Source organism: Pan paniscus, chromosome 3, assembly GCF_029289425.2.
Source record: "Pan paniscus chromosome 3, NHGRI_mPanPan1-v2.0_pri, whole genome shotgun sequence".
NCBI lineage: Eukaryota > Metazoa > Chordata > Mammalia > Primates > Hominidae > Pan > Pan paniscus.
The window spans coordinates 87,956,326-87,978,330 of NC_073252.2; the positions used below are offsets into that span (position 1 = coordinate 87,956,326).

General features: G+C 36.4%; 1 protein-coding gene across 1 annotated transcript in view; it reads left to right on the forward strand.

The window, feature by feature from the left end:
- Window positions 1-13,455, forward strand: part of MMRN1 (multimerin 1) — an 81,110-nt gene extending 67,655 nt beyond the window's left edge. The window contains exons 8-9 of the mRNA XM_003829896.7: window positions 10,448-10,594; window positions 11,839-13,455. Of these exons, the coding sequence (XP_003829944.4) occupies window positions 10,448-10,594; window positions 11,839-12,260 (569 nt within the window). The 3' untranslated portion in view covers window positions 12,261-13,455. The remainder of the gene's footprint in view (window positions 1-10,447; window positions 10,595-11,838) is intronic.
- The last annotated feature ends 8,550 nt before the right edge of the window (window positions 13,456-22,005 follow it).

The following is a 22,005-nucleotide window of genomic DNA, read 5'->3' on the forward strand; positions in this document are numbered from 1 at the left end:
TCTCGAGGAGTATCTTTGTGGCGTTCTCTGTATTTCCTGAATCTGAACGTTGGCCTGCCTTGCTAGATTGGGGAAGTTCTCCTGGATAATATCCTGCAGAGTGTTTTCCAACTTGGTTCCATTCTCCCCATCACTTTCAGGTACACCAATCAGACGTAGATTTGGTCTTTTCACATAGTCCCATATTTCTTGGAGGCTTTGCTCATTTCTTTTTATTCTTTTTTCTCTAAACTTCCCTTCTTGCTTCATTTCATTCATTTCATCTTCCATTGCTGATACCCTTTCTTCCAGTTGATCGCATCGGCTCCTGAGGCTTTTGCATTCTTCACGTAGTTCTCGAGCCTTGGTTTTCAGCTCCATCAGCTCCTTTAAGCACTTCTCTGTATTGGTCATTCTAGTTATACATTCTTCTAAATTTTTTTCAAAGTTTTCAACTTCTTTGCCTTTGGTTTGAATGTCCTCCCATAGCTCAGAGTAATTTGATCTCTGAAGCCTTCTTCTCTCAGCTCGTCAAAGTCATTCTCCATCCAGCTTTGTTCTGTTGCTGGTGAAGAACTGCGTTCCTTTGGAGGAGGAGAGGCGCTCTGCGTTTTAGAGTTTCCAGTTTTTCTGTTCTGTTTTTTCCCCATCTTTGTGGTTTTATCTACTTTTGGTCTTTGATGATGGTGATGTACAGATGGGTTTTTGGTGTGGATGTCCTTTGTGTTTGTTAGTTTTCCTTTTAACAGACAGGACGCTCAGCTGCAGGTCTGTTGGAATACCCTACTGTGTGAGGTGTCAGTGTGCCCCTGCTGGGGGGTGCCTCCCAGTTAGGCTGCTTGGGGGTCAGGGGTCAGGGACCCACTTGAGGAGGCAGTGTGCCCGTTCTCAGATCTCCAGCTGCGTGCTGGGAGAACCACTGCTCTCTTCAAAGCTGTCAGACAGGGACATTTAAGTCTGCAGAGGTTACTGCTGTCTTTTTGTTTGTCTGTGCCCTGCCCCCAGAGGTGGAGCCTACAGAGGCAGGCAGGCCTCCTTGAGCTGTGGTGGGCTCCACCCAGTTGGAGCTTCCAGGCTGCTTTGTTTACCTAAGCAAGCCTGGGCAATGGCGGGCGCCCCTCCCCCAGCCTTGCTGCCACCTTGCAGTTTGATCTCAGACTGCTGTGCTAGCAATCAGCGAGACTCCGTGGGCGTAGGACCCTCCGAGCCAGGTGCGGCATATAATCTCATGGTGCGCCGTTTTTTAAGCCGGTCCGAAAAGCGCAATTTTCTGGTGGGAGTGACCCGATTTTCCAGGTGCGTCCGTCACCCCTTTCTTTGACTCGGAAAGGGAACTCCCTGACCCCTTGCGCTTCCCAAGTGAGGCAATGCCTCGCCCTGCTTCGGCTGGCACATGGTGCGCGCACCCACTGACCTGCGCCCACTGTCTGGCACTCCCTAGTGAGATGAACCCGGTACCTCAGATGGAAATGCAGAAATCACCCGTCTTCTGCGTCGCTGACGCTGGGAGCTGTAGACCGGAGCTGTTCCTATTAGGCCATCTTGGCTCCTCCCCAACTCAAGTGTCTTTACCCTAAAATCAAATTACCAGTAAAACTATGACACAGTGTTTGGAGAAATAAAGCAATCAATTAAAAAAAAATGATCGCATGTTGTGCCAGAATGATAAAAGTTCTAAACTACACTTATTTTTTTACTTTTTACAAAAAAGTAAACAATTGTTTTACAGTTAATGAACCTTCCTTTCAGAATTCTTTTCCAGACTTTATAATCTTAAACGAGTGTTAAGATTTGAAATTTGCGTGGAAATTTAGATTTGAGAGGTATTGGCATGAAAATGGTGTTTGGAAACTCTGGGTGTGGGTGAGCAGAGCCAGGGGACTCATGTAAGAGCAGAGTCAGAGGAAGAGCAACCTCTAAAGCTTAACTGGAGAGAGAGAAGTCTGGAGAGAATATCAAGAAGAAACAAAAGAGACAGGAGGATAAGCACATCTGATGTGGACGTTAGCATACGATTGCATTTTCCAGGCCTGCCAAAATAAATTGGAAGTTATAAAAAATACTATCCCAAATCATCATCTGAATAATAATGAGACATCAACACTACCTTTTATATATAACCTAAATTCGGTGACTTTATTGTCAACTAAGAAATTGCTTGTACACAATCATGTGTACGTGTATTTAGTCATTTACTTGAATAGGAAATTTGTTTGAAAATGTGAAATTGCAGATTTACCTCAAGAGGATCTTTGTAAAACACCTTCCTAGATGGATGCTACAATAAAGACATAAGATAATTTCTATTATTCATGGTTATATTAGCTTAAAATGTTGTGCTAAAACTTCTTAAAGCAGTTTTTGTTTTAGGACCCAAATGAATTATTTTTAGAATTATGAGTATTATTGGAAAGTTATAATGATTCTTAATTTTCCAACTTGATTCAACAAATATTACTTAAGTCCTAAGTGGGATCAAGTTAGAAAGCAAGGCTCTGGCTCAGAAAGCTTTGTAATTTTTTGTTCTAGAAGGATTTGATAGTGAGGCTGGGAGCGGTCGTTCACCACTGTAATCCCAACACTTTGGGAGGCTAAGGTGTGCAGATCACTTAAGGCCAAGAGTTCGAGACCAGCCTGGCCAACCTGGCGAAACCCCATCTCTAATAAAAATACAAAAATTAGCCAGGTGTAGTGGCACATGCCCAACTACTAGGGAGGCTGAGGCAGGAGAATATCTTGAACCCAGGAGGAGGAGGTTGCAGTGAGCCGAGATCATGCCACTGCACTCCAGCTTGGGCAGCAGAGCAAGACTCTGTCTCAAAAAAAAAAAAAAAAAATGATAGTGAAAGATATACCTATAGAGCAGTGCAATGTTCTGTTATATTTTATACTTTTTTTGATATTTTGGTATGTGCATAAGAATACCATGTTATTATGAAGCTATTTTGAATGTGAAAGAAAAGAAACAACATACCACAGCATATTCTAACTATTTATCTAACTTGTATTCAATTTTTGACTTTTGTACATTTTAATTTTTTTCTCTATTTTAAATAGTGCCACACTAATTAATTTTTTGTGACCATCTCTAATCTTATTTCCTTAAGATAACATCCAAGAAGTAAAATTACTGGTGCAAAGCCCATGCACATTTTGAAAGAATTTGATAAATATTGCCAAGTTTCTCTTCAGAGAGTATCAATTTACGCTCCCTTGAGCAACTTATGAAAGGGCCAAGTGTTATACCTGTGTGCACATATATACACATGGGCATGTTAACTTTGCCCAAAAAGTTTGTCCAAAAAATTAAAAAATATTTAAATATGAGACTTTTAACAGACAATGATGACACTATGGATATCTTTTATTTTTATCATTTTAATAGGTGTGCAGTTATATCTCATTGTAATTAGGGAAGCAGATTTCACAGCTATATGGATGAGGGTTGTTTAGAGGCAGGCAAAGTGGTGTTAAGACGGCTGTAATCATCTAGATATGAGAAAATGAGAGCATCAATTAGAAAAGTTAATGGGGATGGAATGGAAATCAAAGAGCAGGGAGATTACTTTTGAGAAGTTACATTTGGTAAAATAATAAGTTTTATAGACAACAAAAAAGGTGGGATGATGAACTACAATATTCTTAGTGATTTTGAAATCCTAGGTAGGAAATTAAGGGACTTGAAACAACACGAGTTTATTTGTTTGTGGTATAACTTACATTTAGTTAAATGTACTAATGTTGATAGATAGCCTATGAGTTTTGACAAATACATAGTCATATAATCTTCACCATAATCAAGATAGGGATCAGTTCCATCACCACCCCAAATTTCCTCATGCACCTTTGTAGTCAAACCTGTTCCTACTACCAAGCACTGGCAACCAGTGATCTGTTTTCTTCCCAGACAATTCTATTTTTTCCAGAATATGTAAGAAAAAAACTCATACAATATGTGGAGGCTTTGGAGTCTGGCTTCTTTCACTTCATGTAACATATCTGAGATTCATCCATGTTCTTGCATGTATTCATTTTTATTCATAAGTTGTGTATAGTATAAATATACAATTTCTTTATCTATTTACCAGTTGAAGGATCTTTTTTGGTTGTTTCCAGTCTGGGGTTACTGTGGATAAAGCTGCTATAAACATTCACATACAGGTTTTTGTATGAATGTCAGTTTTTGTTTCTCTTTTATAATTATACAGCAGTAGCATAGTTTGGTTATAAGATACATAGTTTTAACTTTAGAAGGAATGACTAACCACTTGGCATTTCCATGAATAATATTTGAGAATTCTAATTGCTCCAAATTTTTGCCAGCACTTGACATTGTCAATAACTTCCATGTTATTTTAGGAGGTACATAGTTATATCTCACTGTGGTTTTGTTTTGCATTTTCCTAGTGACTAGTAACACTGAACATATTTTAATGTATTGGCCAGACAATGTTTTTAATTCTTCTCTTGATTGATGGTTATAACTCTAAAGAAAAAGGATAAATCAGTTTACAATATCAAACAAAAACATTTAATTTCCTAGGTCACAGCTTAAGATAACAAAATAATAGCAAGGGATAAAGTAAATCCTTTGGGACAGGTCTGAGATATTTGCTGAAGATTGCTGATACAACTAAATATGCCTTAAAGTAATATATGAAGGGTTGAGGAAAAAAGATCCCAGAAAACAATATAAGAAACAATTGGTGTGATATAAAAAGAATACCAAAAATAAAAACTGACAGTTTGAAGGAAAAGCAGTAAACATGGTTTGAAACAGTATTTCCATGCATCTATACACCAAAGAACACAATGTTAGTAATTAGAGCAATGCATTTGAAAACTTAATAAAAACAAATAAATATTAGTATTCCTAGAAGTTGCTGGCAATGGGCATATGAAATATTTCTAGAGCAACAGGAAGATAAGCCTTATTTGATATAAACAGTTTTGACAAATGGGGAAGCATAATAGCACTGAAAGTTAAGAATGTGTCCATTAATATGGAAATGAAAACATTTTACAGAGCATTGGAATCAGGATGAAACATAAAGAAAAGTGCAAATGTTGTGTGGGCATATTACCTAGGAGCAGATTTGTGTAATGCTTTCATCTGTGTATTATAAAATGGGAGGACAGGCAAAACGATAAGTTCCCTCGCTAATCTCTTGGAAACTCCATTGTGTCCTAGCAGAGATCAGTTATCTGCCCTCTACAATGTTACTGTTTACATGAAGAAATTAAGATTTTGATGCTAAAGTAGAAGTAAGCAATAAAATATAAAGTAAAATTAAAATAAAAGTATATGATAGATAACATTATATGTAATAGAAATAAATGTAAGAATACAGTAGAAATCATCAACACAATGTATCCCTTTATTCATCAAATTCCTGTTGAATGAGTTCTGAATGAGCACTGAGGAAAGTTGAGTGAATAGAGCGGTAAACTCAACACAGCCCCTCTTCTCATGAAGTTCATACATTAATTGAGTAATTATAATAAAAATGACAAATATTAGGAATGACAGGGTGCTTTGAAAATGCAAGGTGCTCTCCAATTAGTTCAAATATGTACATTTATGAAATATGAAACTAGGATTAATAGAAAATTGTAACTAGAGCACATATTAGGGTCCAGAAAGCAAAGACCAGAATAAATTGAAACTTATAAATGAAATATCAGTTATGCTACTTGCACAGTGGTAGAATGTTGACTTGGAAGAACTATTGAACTAATTGCACTGATCTCCATTAAAAAAAATGGACAGGAAGGAGTTTAAGAGGTTATTGAAGCTCAAGGTAAGGGGAGAAGTTGTGGAAAGTTTGCTTAAGTTGATTCACTTCTGGGCACAGTGGTTCACACTGTAATCCCACATTTTGGGAGGCCAAGGCAGGTGGATCACCTGAGGTTGGAAGTTTGAAACCAGCTTGGCCCACACGGTGAAACCCCATCTCTGCTAAAAATACAAAAAACAGCCTGGCATGGTGGCGCACACCTGTAGTCCCAGCTACTTGGGAGGCTGAGGCAGGAGAATAGCTTAAGCCCAGGAGGCGGAGGTTGCAGTGAGCCAAGATCATGCTACTGCACTCCAGCCTGGACGACAGAGTGAGACTCCATCTCAAAAATAAAATAAATAAATAAATAAATAAATAAATAAATAAATAAATAGATTCATGTCTCTAGGATAACATGACAATGATAGCATAGTGTCAAACTCTGTGACATTTGAGAAACTGGGAAGAAGGTTGAAATTTGATAAGAATGTGGTATTCTATTCCATCTTTTATTAATTTGTCTATTCATTTTTAAAACTACTTTAGTATTTTCTATATGTCAGGCACTGTGCTAATAAGGTTGATATGAAGTTTAAGTCATAGAGAACATGATCCCTGACCTCATGAAAGCTCATACTCTTGTTGGAAGTAAGAAAGACACCAAAGCAATTACAGTTGAGTGTGATGAATTCAAGAAGACAACTTTGGAGCATCAGGCAGCAATGGAGAGAACTAAAGTGATTTACTCCTAGGGATGAGGAAAGATGTCAAAAAGAAAATGACGCTTTATTGGAGTTAGATTTTTGTTGGTAATTCAAGAACAAGTAGCCTATTAAGCACAAATATGAGCAGGTACTTATAAAGGTACCTAACCATTTTTTAAGCGTTTTAATAATAAAGGAGAAAAATGTCAGGTGGTGTACAAAAGTTGATTTTGTTTTGTTTTGTTTTGTTTTTTGAGATAGAGTCTCACTCCATCACCCAGGCTGGAGTGCAGTGGTGTGACCCTGGCTCACTCCAACCTCCGCCTCCTGGGTTCAAGTAATTCTCCTGCCTCAGCCTCCCAAGTAGCTGGGATTACAGGCACACACCACCACACCCAGCTAATTTTGTATTTTTAGTAGAGATGGGGTTTCACCATGTTAGCCAGGCTGATCTCAAACTCCCGACCTCAGGTGATCTGCCCGCCTCAGCCTCCCAAAGTGCTAGGATTACAGGCGTGAGCCACCGTACCCAGCCAAAAGTTGATTTCTAACTCATTGTATAACAAAGTACAAATAGCTTCAGTTGGAAAATCAGTGCCATTCAATCTTTAGTTGTCTGTTATAAGGCTCTGTACTTGTCACTAATCCATTAGGTATTTTTTTTCTGGTACGTATTTTTATCAATAACTTGGAGGAACGCATGAGACATAAATTTGGAAATGATAACAAAGATAGGGGAGGGTGGCTGAAACATCTATACAGAATAAAACTGAATGCTTTCTATGGACAGAGATGGTAACTCATGTCTAATAAGATAAATTTTATTATCAATAATAATTGTAAATTCATGTTTAAATGAATTAAATAGACATGAGATTTTAGAAAGCTTCAATACATCAGAGCACAGGAGACCTGTTATGAGACAGTGTGATACAGATGCAGAAATAGACAATGAATACTTCATGCTTGTGCTATCTCGACAGAAGTGTAAGTTCATTTCAGCAGGGGTAACTAGCATTTGCTACCATAACCTACTATGCTTGGGCTCAACTGGTACAATATGTCCAGTTCTGGGTGCCATTGACATGATTTTATATTTTAAAATGTGATTATTTTGGCAGAGACTTGGAAAGTCCAGACATACCTAAAATAGCAAAAAGAGGCACAGAAAGGAACTTAAAACAGAAGCAGTCGAAGCAGGTACAGACAAGTGGCTGAGGCATCCTGAGCAGATAATCAGTAGGCACCATGAAAGATGTCCTAGAAGGCAAGCTGTGTGCAGTCTCAAGAAGTTTGGGCTACTGTAACAGTAGTAGTAGATGCAGACCTTCAATTAAACTTAAGCGTAGCCCTACTCCAGATGAATGACCCTAAAAAGAAATTGGAAAATGGGGTAAAATAGCACCCTCTGAAATGATTCAAAGAACTACAGCAAGGCAAGACCCAATTCCTAAAGTAATGGAACATAAAGAAGCAAAAAATGGAATGCTGCTCCTGGACATTAAATAGCAGGCAGAATCCTTGATCCTGAAGATTCAGAGTAGAGCCAACAGCAATGCAGATAAATCTATTTTTTTCTACAGTTTCTTAAGTTCTCCTTATAGCACAGCTTTGATCCCTGATTCATGAACAGGGCCAAGGTTACAGGTGACTGTGATTTTTTATATTTGGGAAAATTAAAATTATAGAGCTGATCAAATTACATAAATAAGTTAGTGTTCCCCCCAACTCTACTGCACAATTGATACATTCCTAGTGAAACCCATTAATTGAAACTTCTCCTGTGAGTTGATCACTGTGCTAAATTCAGAGAATGTAAAAATAAATGAAGCAAATGCTTTGATACAGAATATTCACATTACTATAAGTAATGAAAAGTCATTGATGTTTTTAATGCAGGAAAATAATGGGCAAAGTTCTGGAATGTTAATGAGCAGCAAAAAAGGGATTTGATAATCTATTCACATGCAGCAAAGTGAGGTTAAAGGAATGTTAGCCAGTTGAAATATTTGTTAAAAGGTATTACACACATGTAATATTTTAATACTTTTCTTAATAAGGAACATAGTTTATAGAATATTGCAGAGAATATATCAAGATAATTCTGATTAATTTCTCATTACATAAGTACAATATTAATATATTTGCTTTGCAAAAAATTTTAATAATACAGGCATGCCATTTGGTCACATTTTATGTGAATTTCAATTGTATGGCTATGAAACAAAATGTATATAAAAATTTATAGATCTCACTTCATGAGAAAAATATTACACAAAGCAAATAACTTCCAAATTAAAAATCATCAACAATCACCTGGTTTGAAATGAGTGGATGGTAAACTACATCATTACCATAAGGTGGCACCAGAGTAACTGTGGCAAGTAGTATAAGCGCTGAATTCTTCTGACCTTGTTTCTGCATTTACATAATTATGCATTATGTTTATAACCATATTCATAATTTGAAGCTTTCACAACAAATGAAATTATTCTATATGCAATGTGTGAGCTGTAACTTTCTGTCTTCAGTAAACCAAAGCTGTTGGGGAATCTACCTCATTCTTTAATTGCTGTCTAATATTCCTCAGTGGGAATATGTTATAATTTATTTAACAAGTCCTGCATCAGTGATCATTTAGGAGTCTTTAAATTTTTCAAGAATGCAAATGATATCATTTTGAATTGAAGAATTGTCTTTGTGCACATGGACAAGTATGTCTGGAGTATATATATACTGCCAGAAGAAATGTTTGGCTCAAAGTAAATTAACCTTTTTAATACTGATAAATATTGTCACATTGTCCTATTAACAGCTATAGCAGTTTACGCTCCAGCCAGCATTGCATGAAAAGGCCCATTTTCCCTTATATTGACATGACTGGATATTTTCTATGTATCTTTTTAAATGTTGCCACCTTATATTTAAATAATGTTATTATTGCTAAATTTATTATTTCTGAATTAGTAATGAGGTTGCATATGCTTTAAAACTTTTAGTGACCTTTTGTGGGTTTTATTCAATGATTTGCCTACTGATACATTCTCCATTTTTTAACTTATTTTTTTCTGATCTGTAAGTGAAGACCATTTTCTTATTTTTATTTATTTTTTATTTAAAAAATTAGAGATGGGGTATCACTATGCTGCTCAGGCTGGTCTCAAACACCTGGACTCGAGGCATCCTCTTGCCTTGGCCTCCTGAAGTGGTGGGGTTACAGGTGTGAGCCACCGTACCCGGCCTCATTTTCCATTTTGGAAGGGAGAATTTTTTTTCTTTTCAGAGTTTTTCATATGTTACGAATATTAGTCATTAGATTGCCATGTCTTCTAATTTTGTAACTTATCATTAAACTTTGAAAATGGTGGTTTTCAATGCAAATGAGTTTTAATTCTTAGGTCAAACATGATAATGTTTTTCTCTTATGGTTTCTGGGTTTTGTTTTCCTTTGCTTTGCTTTGTTTTGCTTTGAAAGAATTTTTAAAAATTTTAAAGCTCTAGAAAGATATTCTCCTTTTTTGTTGTAATGCAATCATATTGGTTTTTTTATATTTAGTATTTTTGTATATGTGGAATTTATGTTTTTAATATATATTCAATACCACCTTAGCACCATGTATTGAACAGATATTTTTCTTCTCAGTGATTTAAAGCATTACCTTTATCAAGTACCAGTTTCAAATATACATGATTTGTATTGAGATAATTCTATTCTGTTCTGCAGTTGACAAGAATGTTAACATTTCACACCAATAAATGTAATGGATCACAGAATTTTGCCCACTTTACTGAAGGAGATAGAGAGATCAGAGCTAAGGGATTTGCATGACGTCCTGTGCCCAGATCGACAGGCATCCTGGGCCATGGAGCCCATTTCTCTTACTTAAAATTCAGTCTTTTTCCTATTCTGCTGCAAACTACGATTTGAGATCAACAGGAAAATAGGTCACTTTATTCTCTTTTACCTTGATTCTTTTTCCGTAACAGAGGAGTATTCAAGCTGTAGTCGGCATCCGTGCCAAAATGGGGGCACGTGCATAAATGGAAGAACTAGCTTTACCTGTGCCTGCAGACATCCTTTTACTGGTGACAACTGCACTATCAAGCTTGTGGAAGAAAATGCTTTAGCTCCAGGTAAAAAAAAGTATACGCATCTTTGGATTTGCTCATTGTCATAAATAGAAACACGTTTTGAAAATATTTATTAATGAATATTTAAGCCTGCTTAATCTGGATCCACTTGACAATTCCTTTTCCTTTTTCGAAACTTACTGAAGAATGTACCTGATTTACAAGTGGAAATGTCCTTTTGTTAGGCAAATTCTTATTCACATGCACCTGTTGAAATTTTCAATATTGCTATATAGAGGCAGTTTATGGAAAATTCTACCCCCTCACAAATTTTTTTCTCTTGTGCATCCTAAAAATATATGGATGTATATATCTGACTGATAGAAACACTTTCTCCTCAAACAAGCAGTTAAAGAAATACGCCTTTGATTTATGTCTGGTATGGTCATTTAAATGAGGCTTTAATACATGCTTAGTAACACGTTTTCTGTGAAGGTTAAACTAATGGCACCATTTTGACTGTGTGAGAACTGTTAGAACATGCTCAAATGTATTAAGTAAAACAAGATGGCTTTTTTATTTATTTAAATTCATAAGTATTGGTGCTTTGGATTTACTTCAAGAGTGCACCATTTCTGATTTTTATACAGAAATGTATGTGCAGCATAAAAATGTGTTATTTAATGACTGCAAAAAAACCTATTTCAAATCAGCTTTTTCTTAATAATATCCTGCATAGTGAAATGTAAATTTTTTAGTCTGTTTTTAGATCTCAGCCTTTGTAAGTACAATTGGCATTAATTACACAGAAAATTGCCTTTGTCTACTTTGCTGCAGTGAATATGACTTTATATGGTTTTCGTTTTAGCCTTTAGAAACTGCTTGACAAGGTGCCGGAAAAATTGTTTCTACATCATGTCAGCTTCAATTCCTGCAAGGGGCTTTAAAACATTCTGACATAACCATAATAATCATAGAGTGCTTTGAATTCCTTTATCTCTGGGGAGATCAAAGCAACATGCAAATTATCTTTGAGGCATTTGTGTGAGAAAGGTATCAAATGTTATTTTTATTCTATCCTGATCTAAATGGAGAAACTGAGGCAACAAGAGGCTAAGCAATTTAGAGTAATTTACCCCAGAGAAGAGACAGGCATTGAGACACGTGCACCTTTGCTAAGTTTGATGGATGGCCTTTCTCTTCTGCTAAGACTTTTTGTAACTGAGATAAAAATGACGAAGATATAAGGAAAGACAAAATAAGATAAAAACATGAAAATTAACTCTTGCCATTTTTTCCTCTAACAGATTTTTCCAAAGGATCTTACAGATATGCACCCATGGTGGCATTTTTTGCATCTCATACGTATGGAATGACTACACCTGGTCCTATCCTGTTTAATAACTTGGATGTCAATTATGGAGCTTCATATACCCCAAGAACTGGAAAATTTAGAATTCCGTATCTTGGAGTATATGTTTTCAAGTACACCATCGAGTCATTTAGTGCTCATATTTCTGGATTTTTAGTGGTTGATGGAATAGACAAGCTTGCATTTGAGTCTGAAAATATTAACAGTGAAATACACTGTGATAGGGTTTTAACTGGGGATGCCTTATTAGAATTAAATTATGGGCAGGAAGTCTGGTTACGACTTGCAAAAGGAACAATTCCAGCCAAGTTTCCCCCTGTTACTACATTTAGTGGCTACTTATTATATCGTACATAAGTTAGTATGAAAAACAGACTATCACCTTTATTGAGAAACAGTCAGTGTTTTCATTTATCTTTGCTTGCACATCTGCTCTGTTTTGGTTTTTCTACAGGAAATGAAAATCAACTTTTTTTTTAATATGAGTAAACTTGTATGTCTATTTTATAAAATTATTTGAATATTGTTTAATGTCTGAATATGAAGGAGTTCTTGATCCTAAAGAAATTTAGTGGCACAGAAAACAAAGTGAATTTGTTAGCATAATTATTCCTATTCTTATTTCTTCATTTTAAGTCATTGCAATGGAAAGTAATATTATAAAATGGTAATTACAACATATTATCAGTCACAGTTTTCTTTCCAATTAAACACTTAACTTTTGTTATTCCCTGTATATAAATATATAACACACATTTTCTAGATTCACAAATTTAAATAAATTACTCAAAAAATGAAAATTGATTTTGTAAACTTTTATTTTTACTCTTTACGTTGAGTTGATCAATTTTCCATACTAAGATTTTCATTCAGAATCAAAATTAAGAAAGTTGAACTGAAAATATGAAAAATGCTTGACTATTGTTCTCTTCCTATAATTCTCTAATTATAACATAGTAATTTACATGTAGTTGGACATGTACACTCAAGTCTAAGAATATGTGAGTGGATCATTTACCCCCCCACCCCCACAACATCTATAAGGGGAAAAAAGTCTTTTTCTAATAAGTATTCTTCTATGGTAGTACCTACAGATCTGCCCTTCTTCTTCTAAAGGGTAGGTCATAATCTGTGTAATACTACAATTTATGAGATGCTCACTATGCCCTGTTTCTCTTCTAAACAATTTACATGTAATGTCTCATTCCTCACAATAACCCTTGTAAAGTGGGCATGATTACCATGATTTTTATAGTTGAAGAACCCTAAGACACAGAGACCAAGGCCCATGAGCTCATAGGGCTGAGGCAGGATTTAGAATCAGGCCATGTCTTCTCCAGAGCCCACATCCGTCCTTTCTCTATATTGCCTCCCACAGATGTGCTAAAATTTATTTAACTAATCCTTTATCCTCTGTTTGTGTTGTCTCCCATTTTTTATTATTACAATATTACTGTGGTGAACATGCTTAAAAATACATTCCTTGGATATCTGACAACGTGTTTCTGAAAAACAGACTTTCATAAGCAATAATAAAAATAATAATAAAAAAGTTTTGGTATGGTAAGTCTTTTTTATGAATTGATTTGTTTAATGATCACTATAACATAATGAATTACATATTAACCTATGATATTTGTACTACATATTATTACTCTCTTTCTGCCCATGAGAATCAGAAGCACGTAGAAGTTAAGTAATTTTCTCAGTAGTATAACCAATGATGGAGAATTTCTGGGACAAAGGATGATCATAATTTTCCATTTCGATAGGTACTAACAATCTAAGTCTTATCAATATGAAAAACTGCTCTTTATACCCCACACATCCTCATCACAATTAACAATTTTTGAAATATTTCCAGTCTTGAAAGTGAATATCTTCTATTTGTAGAAGATACTTGAAAATTTTTCAAATTTGCTAAAACTTGAAAGCATACATCCATACAAAGACTTGTAAGTAAATGTTCATAGTCAGTTTATTTGTAATAGCTGAAAACGGAATCACCCGCATGTCCCGCGACAGACAAATCGTTAAGCAAACTTTCGCATACAAATACAATAGAGTACAACACCTGGGAATTTCACAATAACTACGCAGAAGATTTTAAACTGCAGTCTAACAAACTTTGTCACCTCTGCAAGGAGGAACTCTAAAGTAAGTATTGTCCATCAGAATGTCTTGCGCTGAGTCAAAATAATCAGGCCTTCATACCCTAGCCTCACTCAGTACTAGATTCAGGCTGCCAAAGAAGAGTGTGACCTAAGAGTTAAAACTGACAGCTGGATGCATTAGTCCATCCTCGCATTGCTATAAAGAACTACCCAAGGCTGGGTAACTTATTAAGAAAAGAGGTTTAATTAACTCACATTTCCACAGGCTGTATAGGAAACATGGCCCGGGAGGCCTCATGAAACTTATAACCACAGCAGAAGGTGAAGGGGAAGCAGGCACGTCTTACATGGCTGGGGGAGGTGGAAGGGGGAGAGGTAGGAGGTGCCACATACATTTAAACAATCAGATCTCGTGTGAACTCACTATCAGGAGAGTAGCTGGGGGGAAATTCACCCCCATGGTCCAGTCACATCCCACCAGGCCCCTCCTCCAACACTGGGGATAATAATTCGATAAGAGATTTTCATGGGGACACAAATTCAAACATATCACTGAATGATGACAATTTTTATCCTGTTAGGTGTAAACATGTCATTTTCAAAAACATTAAAAAAGTTCTTATGATATCTTCAGTCCCTGCCTAAAAATTTACTGTAATCTAAATTTGTAAAATTTTATTTCTTCAAGTACTCACAGATTAAAATACAATTTTTGCTTTCCAAATATACTTTTCAACATAGATTTCAGTGATTTCATTATATTGTTTTTCTTTACTGTTACCAGAACAGAAGGAAGTAAATCATTTGACAATGTTCATCATTGCATTGTCCAATATAATTTATTGATTTTTAATTAGATAATAACATTTAGCATTAAATAATGCTTTGGTGTTTGGAAATATAATTATTAATAATAGTCTTTATTTTTATATGGATTCGTAGAATATACAATTAAATAACAAATTGCCACCAATAGCCAAGAGGCATTATAGCAACTTTTAAGTTGCTGTGAACTTGCTTGGCTATATTTTTAAAGCCACTCAATATAATCAAAGATAATTTAGTATTGTATTTGTAAGGGTCATCTTCAAACTTATTCATGTAGAAAAAATATAGCACTGGAACGTTTCTTTATTTCTTCTATGGACATAGCCAAGTACCTTGAATATTATTTTGTAGATTCAATTTCAGAGCCCTTCTCTCTCACAATATCTTCCTGCCACACCAGCTCCCAAAGTACATCAGGTCACTAACTACTGATGAAAATCTCAAATCCATTCATTTATTACTTAATAAGTAGCTAATTATATACCTAATTGAAGGTACATAATATAGGAGGCATGTTAAATTATATATAACAAATAATAAAAAGTATATAAAGTAAATCAGTACAGACAAATGTTGCATTTGAAATACATAATCCGGGGTCATGATGGCATTTACTACCACCAGAATCATGGATAGCTCTGTAAGAATGAGAAATTTATCTTCAATAACCACCGGCCTCTTTTTTTTTTTTCTTTGCACTATTGACCAATCTTCTATTACCTCCTTTTGTATCATTCCCGGAATTGAGAGACTTCCTATACAAAGCCATAAGTGTCTACAATTGCTCTTTCTTACTCTTTTCACTGGTTTAAATTCTCAACTTGGAAGAATAAGCTAATATTAGTTAATCATTAAGAAATGATTAAAATAAGCCATCCTAATTTTCATTTGGCTTGTTTTTTAGTGCACATAGAGATAATTTTTTGGTTGTTGTTCATCTGTTTCAAAATATAAATTTATTAACTCACATTGGAAACCTCGTGAGCCATACATAGTATATGTCTTCAACAAAGATAATTTTCAATGTAGCAAAATTTTTCTCATTATTCAAAATTTTTTCTATCATTGATCATTGCAAGGCACCTGTGGGATACATTACAGCAAAAATATAGGCCTGCCCTTCCTAGAGTGTACAATTTAGCTGAGTTGCTCTCCTGTGCGGAAGGCAGGGATGTTTGCTTATTTCCTGTCCCGGTGATTTCAAACCGAGGGTTTCATCAACAGCCTGGGGAGTGTTATTAAGAACCTTCCCTTGAGTGCTTTTACCACAGCTCAGTGAGAATTCTCAATGAGCTATACTGCATTTGTGTTCAGAGAAAACAACAATAAAGTAGTATTTATTTCTCTGGGCTGACATCCTAATTATACAATCTAAAACTCTGGGAAAATTCCAAATTTTGGAGTTTTTATTATATTTACTCAAGAATTGCTTCATAAACTTTCAAAGCCAAGGCTTTAGTCAAAACACTTTTCAGATTCCAACTATTTAAGTTAGCTTAGGCTGCCACAACAAAGTTCCATAGTCTGGGTGGCTTAAACAACAAACATTTATTTCTCACAGTTCTGAGGGCTGACAATTCCGAGATCAAGGTGCCAGCAGATTTGGTGTCTCTAGTGAGGTCCCTTTTCCTGGCTTATAGAAGGCAAAAGGCTGCCTTCTCATTGTGTCTTCACATGCAGAGAGAGAAAGAGAGGAAGAGAGAGTGAAAGAGGGAGAGAGAGGAGCATGAGGGCGGAGAGCACATGAATGCTCTGGTCTCTTCCTTCTTTTAAAGACACTAATCCCTGGTCGGGGCCCATCATGGGGCCCCACCCTCATGACTTCATCTAAACCTAATTAACTCCCAAAACCCCACCTCCAAATACCATCACATTTGGGGTTAGAGCTTCAACATATACATTTGAGGCAGGGAGGGGGCACAAAGATGCAGTGTATAGTACCAAGTGTTGAATATAGTGATATTTAGGATGGTGTTTTAAAACATTCTTTGCATAGATTTTAAAATGTCAGTCTATAGTAGATCCTAGTTGTAACGTGATTTCCTATTAGATTCAAATAAACATTTATATCAAGCCCACTGAAGATAACAGTGAAAGTGCTACATAACATTGTCTTAAAGTTGGTGTTTTTTTCAACATATTATTTGGATTCAAATATTTATTTGGATTTCCTATTTTTTTGATTCATACTAATAATTATATCTACTCAAGTTAACAGTGAAAATAGTACATGATGCAACCCAAGGAATGGGTGTTCTTATAAATACCACTTTACTCTCCTAACTTCAAGCCACTGATAAAGAAAGAAATTGACTCACTGAATTCCTCTTACCAGGATACAGACGATTATGGATAGTTTCTGTTATTTTTGTAATTTACTTCCCCTCATTTATGTTTGCTGCCACTATCATCTTCAAAATATGTAATTATGCATAATATATATAAAGAGAACCACATGTATATTTCTTTATTGGTATGAAATCTATGGATTAAGGATGATAGTAATTTGCCAGAAAATATATGTAGGAAAAATACATTTATTTGTGCTTCCAAACCCTTTCTAAAAGCGATTTAAGGTGACTAGATGTATAATTTGTGTTGAGAAAAGTACTAAAGTTATACAAAGACATTTAGTTGCTATTTATATATCAAATATATCTCAAGAATATGGTCTTTCCTTATCCTAATTTCTTAGATATATTCACATGCATTAATTTTTATGATTTGTCATAGAGTAACCTTGCTATTAACAAAAAATAACCTACAAAGATTCCTCCCACAGTCTCAAACCCTCCTTCAATTCTCTACTCTACCTTTTTGCCTACCTCACCATCATAGCTTTGCTATTTTAATGAATATATTTAGATTTCTTTATTCCAGCTGAAGAGAAAGCTAAATAGTGTAGAAGTTATTCTGTAGATGAAATTCAAAGACCCTCCAGAGATTGCATGTCTTTTTAATGTGACTTTTACTGCCCTTTCTGAATCTTGTCATTAAATCCCTTGAATCTTGATTCTATTTCATATATTAATTCTATTTCCTTTAAATGGTCAGCAGACTGACAGATCATCAGTGAGTTTTCCTCTATCACAGATCTCTGTTAACAGCAAGTTATGTAATCTACCCCATGCAATGAAGGGCAGAATAAACAAAGGTGGAGGGAAGAATAAACAAATTGCATTTCTGTATAATTGTGGCTTCTTTCTTGCCATGTGTACACTCAAAGGAGAACATCTGTTTGAGAAAAAGAAGCCATCATTATTATCAACAGCACACCCACATGCGCTAAAGGCATTCTTGGGTATCACAAAAGAACCTTTAAATTTAAGAAATACATTGTAGGTATCATTGGAACAATACTAGTATCTGAAAACTGATTCTATAATCTGTTTTGAAGAATAAGTATATTAAAATGCCCACAGAGCATTTTAGGATTCCATGAGGCCACATACCAATTGCTCATCAATAAAGTTCTTGGCACTGTGGCTAGTGGAAAAAACACTGAATTCAGTAAATGCTCAGAACATGCTGGAAATATAGAAAAAATTAAATGTCTTAAATTCATGAAAAAAATATCTGAGAAAGTTATAAAACTTAGAAAATTTTGTAGTAAAATTCATTTTACACATCTTAATTGAGATATATATGAATTTTTAAATATCAATCCCAAAACTAATCCTAATTTTTCTTTTTATAATCTGAAGAGGTAAAATATGACATCTACATTTGATTAATGTTGTCATCTTCATTGAATTAAGCCTACAATGAAGACATCTAATTTTCTTAAAATATCCTCATTCTGGGTTTTAACAAACAGCTACTACATGCTCTAGCTATATCCTAACACACTGATGCAGTTTTGCCAACAAGATGTGACTTCTTCACACTTCAAACCAAAATCCTAAGTACCTCCACCAATTGAACAGATACATCTTGGCCAAGGGGATCCCAGAGAAACCTTAAAAACTGAGTTCCTGGCCAGGACAGGATGGAAAGCCAGACATGCCTCGTTATACTGAAACAGGACATTTTCCATGACCACTTTGTGGGCCTCACAGCAGAGGTACCTCACTTACTCAGTCCAACCCCTCACAGGAGTGGGAGCACACAGGTGAAAGGGTGCAAGAGATAGGGCAAGTGCTTCTGGGCGCCAGCAGAAGCAAAACTCCATGCAGGCCTTGTAGCAGCATCTCACAGGAGTACCCACAACCCCCAAAGCCCCAGAGGGGTGTGTTACAGTGCACTCTTTTAGCTTTGCAATCTGTGGACGACTTAAGTGTTAAACAGCTCAGTTGGCCTCTGCCTTTTTACGTGAGGCAGTTGCTCTCCACCAGTGAGGGCAGAGGGTCAGTGTGACAGCCTTTAGCATCCACACCTGTGTGGCACCCAAGCTCTTGTTCAGTGTCCAGGAAAAATCAGATTGCACAAATGAATTAAAGGGTGGTGAATGAGGAGGATTTTATTGCTGATGGAAGCGGCTCTCAGAGGAAGGGTGAGCTGGAAAGGGGATGGAGTGGGAACTTCCCCTGAAGTCCGGCCATCTCCAGCCAGACTCTTCTCTGAAGTCCTGCAGTCAAGCCGTCCCTCTGAAGTCAAACTGTTTCTCTCTGATGTTCAACCACTTCTTCTCTTCTCCTCTTCTCTGCTCTCTGCCAGTGGAGCCTGGAGTTTTTATGGGAACAGGATGGGGGTCGGTGCAGGCCAGTGTTGGTTTTGGAAAAGGTGACATTCGAGCAGGAAAATGGGGATGTAAAGTTCTCACTTTGGTCTGAGATTTCAGGCTTGAGGGTGGGGCCCTGGGCAGGAACCCTGCCCTTTCTGCCTAGAATTTCTCTGCCTCCTGTCCCTAACAATACCTCCTCTCTTTTGGGGTCTAGACACAACAGTTGACCAGCACTGATGTTAAAATAAAGATCACAAGACTGACAGAGAACAGACTCTTTGTGGCAATAAGATATTAAATTATAAACAGCAACTAAGGCCATGCCAGGCAAGGGTTAAGTCATACACCCCCTATACTTAAAGAATAAACTATATTTTAACTGCCACAGGGTTTTTTGTTGTTGTTGTTGTTTTTTCTAGCAACTAAACAAGCACTGCCTTGAGATAAGCAAAATTAAAACAATTTGCAACTCTACCACACGCTGACTAACTGGCCCCTGGCCCCTGCTCCACAAGCCATAACTACAGCTTTGATTGGGCAGGAGACTGATTTCAGTAACTGTCTCCTGATAAGACCACTGACCATGGACTGGTTATGGCTGAGTGCCTCTGTATCTCTCCTTCATCTTTTGATGTATAGGATCTAACTGTAACACATTTAAATGTTAAGTTGCACCCCAAGGTAAACAAGGGTCATATATTACATGCATGTTTACTTAATATTCATGTGTCAAGACTACCTTCATGAATATTCATAGCTCCTCCTGTAACCTGTTGAATATGTATGTTTGGCCAACCTTTTCAACTTAAATTCTTGTCTTAGCCCTCCTTTCCTCAAAGTGCCTGCAAATGGCTTCAGCTGGAGGCACACTTCCCAGCCTGCCAGATGGGCTCCTCGCAAGGCTGTAACCTTTTACAAGAAATAAAGTCTCCCTTTCTAAATTTATAGATCTCATGATTGTTTTAGGTTAACCACACCAATGGAGAAATTGACTTGGCAAATGACCCTGTCAGAAAACTATTTTCAATAGGGCCAAATGGTTCCAGCCTCGGGGGAGTGACCACATTCAACAGTGAATAATAATGCAGAATTGCTTTTGTCATTTTCTTTTTGATGTGAACATTACCCAGAGTGACTAATCTTCCTTATATCACTACACTTTTAAAGGCATAATATCATTTTTTCTATAATTGTAAAATATAAAGCAATACAAACTTCAGGAACAAACCTCCTGGATGTTTTCTTTCTCTATTGTTTTTCGTCTTCTGGTGGCTACCTGGCAGAAGTTAATAACAAAGGCAAGAAAAGAACAAGAATTAGAGGTAGGGGACAAAAGAACAGAACAGAAATAAGGAGGAGGAAGAGGAAGGAAAGTGGGAGAAAGAGGAAGAGAAGGAGGATGACAATGAGAGAAAGGACGGGAATGAGAAGGAGGAAAAAACTACAATTGACCCCCTGTGCATCAAAAATCTGCATGAAAATTTTAACTCCCCAAAAACTTAACTACGAATAGTCTACTATTGACAGAAGCCTTATTGATAACATCAACTAGTCAATTAGCCCATATTTTATATGTTATATGTATTATATACTGTATTTTTACCATAAAGTAAGCTAGAGAAAAGGTTATTAAGAAATTCGTAAGGAAGAGGAAATATATGTATTATTCATTAAGTGAAAGTGGATCATCACATCCTCATCTTTATGTCCAGTAAGCTGAGGAGGAAAAGGAAGAGAAAGGGTTGGTCTTGCTCTCTCCAGGGTGGGGGGTGAGAGAGGCTTAAGAAAACCTGTGTATAGGCCAGGCCCAGTTGCTCACGCCTGTAATACCTGCAATTTAGAAGGTCAAGGGGGCCGGATTGCTTGAGCACAGGAGTTTGATATCAGCCTGGTCAACATGGTGAAACCTTGTCTCTATTTTAATTTTTAAAAATGTTGAAAAGAAAACCTGTGTATAATTGGACCCACACAATACAAACCTATGTTGTTCAAGGGTCAACTGTATATCCAAACTGGTAAACTGGTCCGTGTTAAGAGATAGAGGGTGGACAGACACAGTGTGACATAGTGTGGCAGAGTGAAAGCCAAAGAGATGTAAGATCCTGTTACCATTTCTTCAACCTCCCTCTAACCTAGATGATGTGAAAAACTAGCAGAGGAAATCTATAATAGGAAACCATTACTGTCTCTACTCACTCCAGTTGCCATTTTGAAAACTTGCAAATTCATCTTCAACACATTTTGAGACATACTTTTGAACACATTTTAAGTCCATCCTTTGGACTTTGTGAAATTGCCATTCTGCAACAGATGCTGGCGAGGTTGCAGAGAAAATGGAACACTTTTACACTGTTGGTGGGCATGTAAATTAGTTCAGGTATTGTGGAAGACAGTGTGGTGACTCCTCAAAGACCTAGAGGCAGAAATACCATTTGGCCCAGCAATCCCATTACTGGATATATGCCCAAATGAATATAAATCATTCTATTATAAAGAT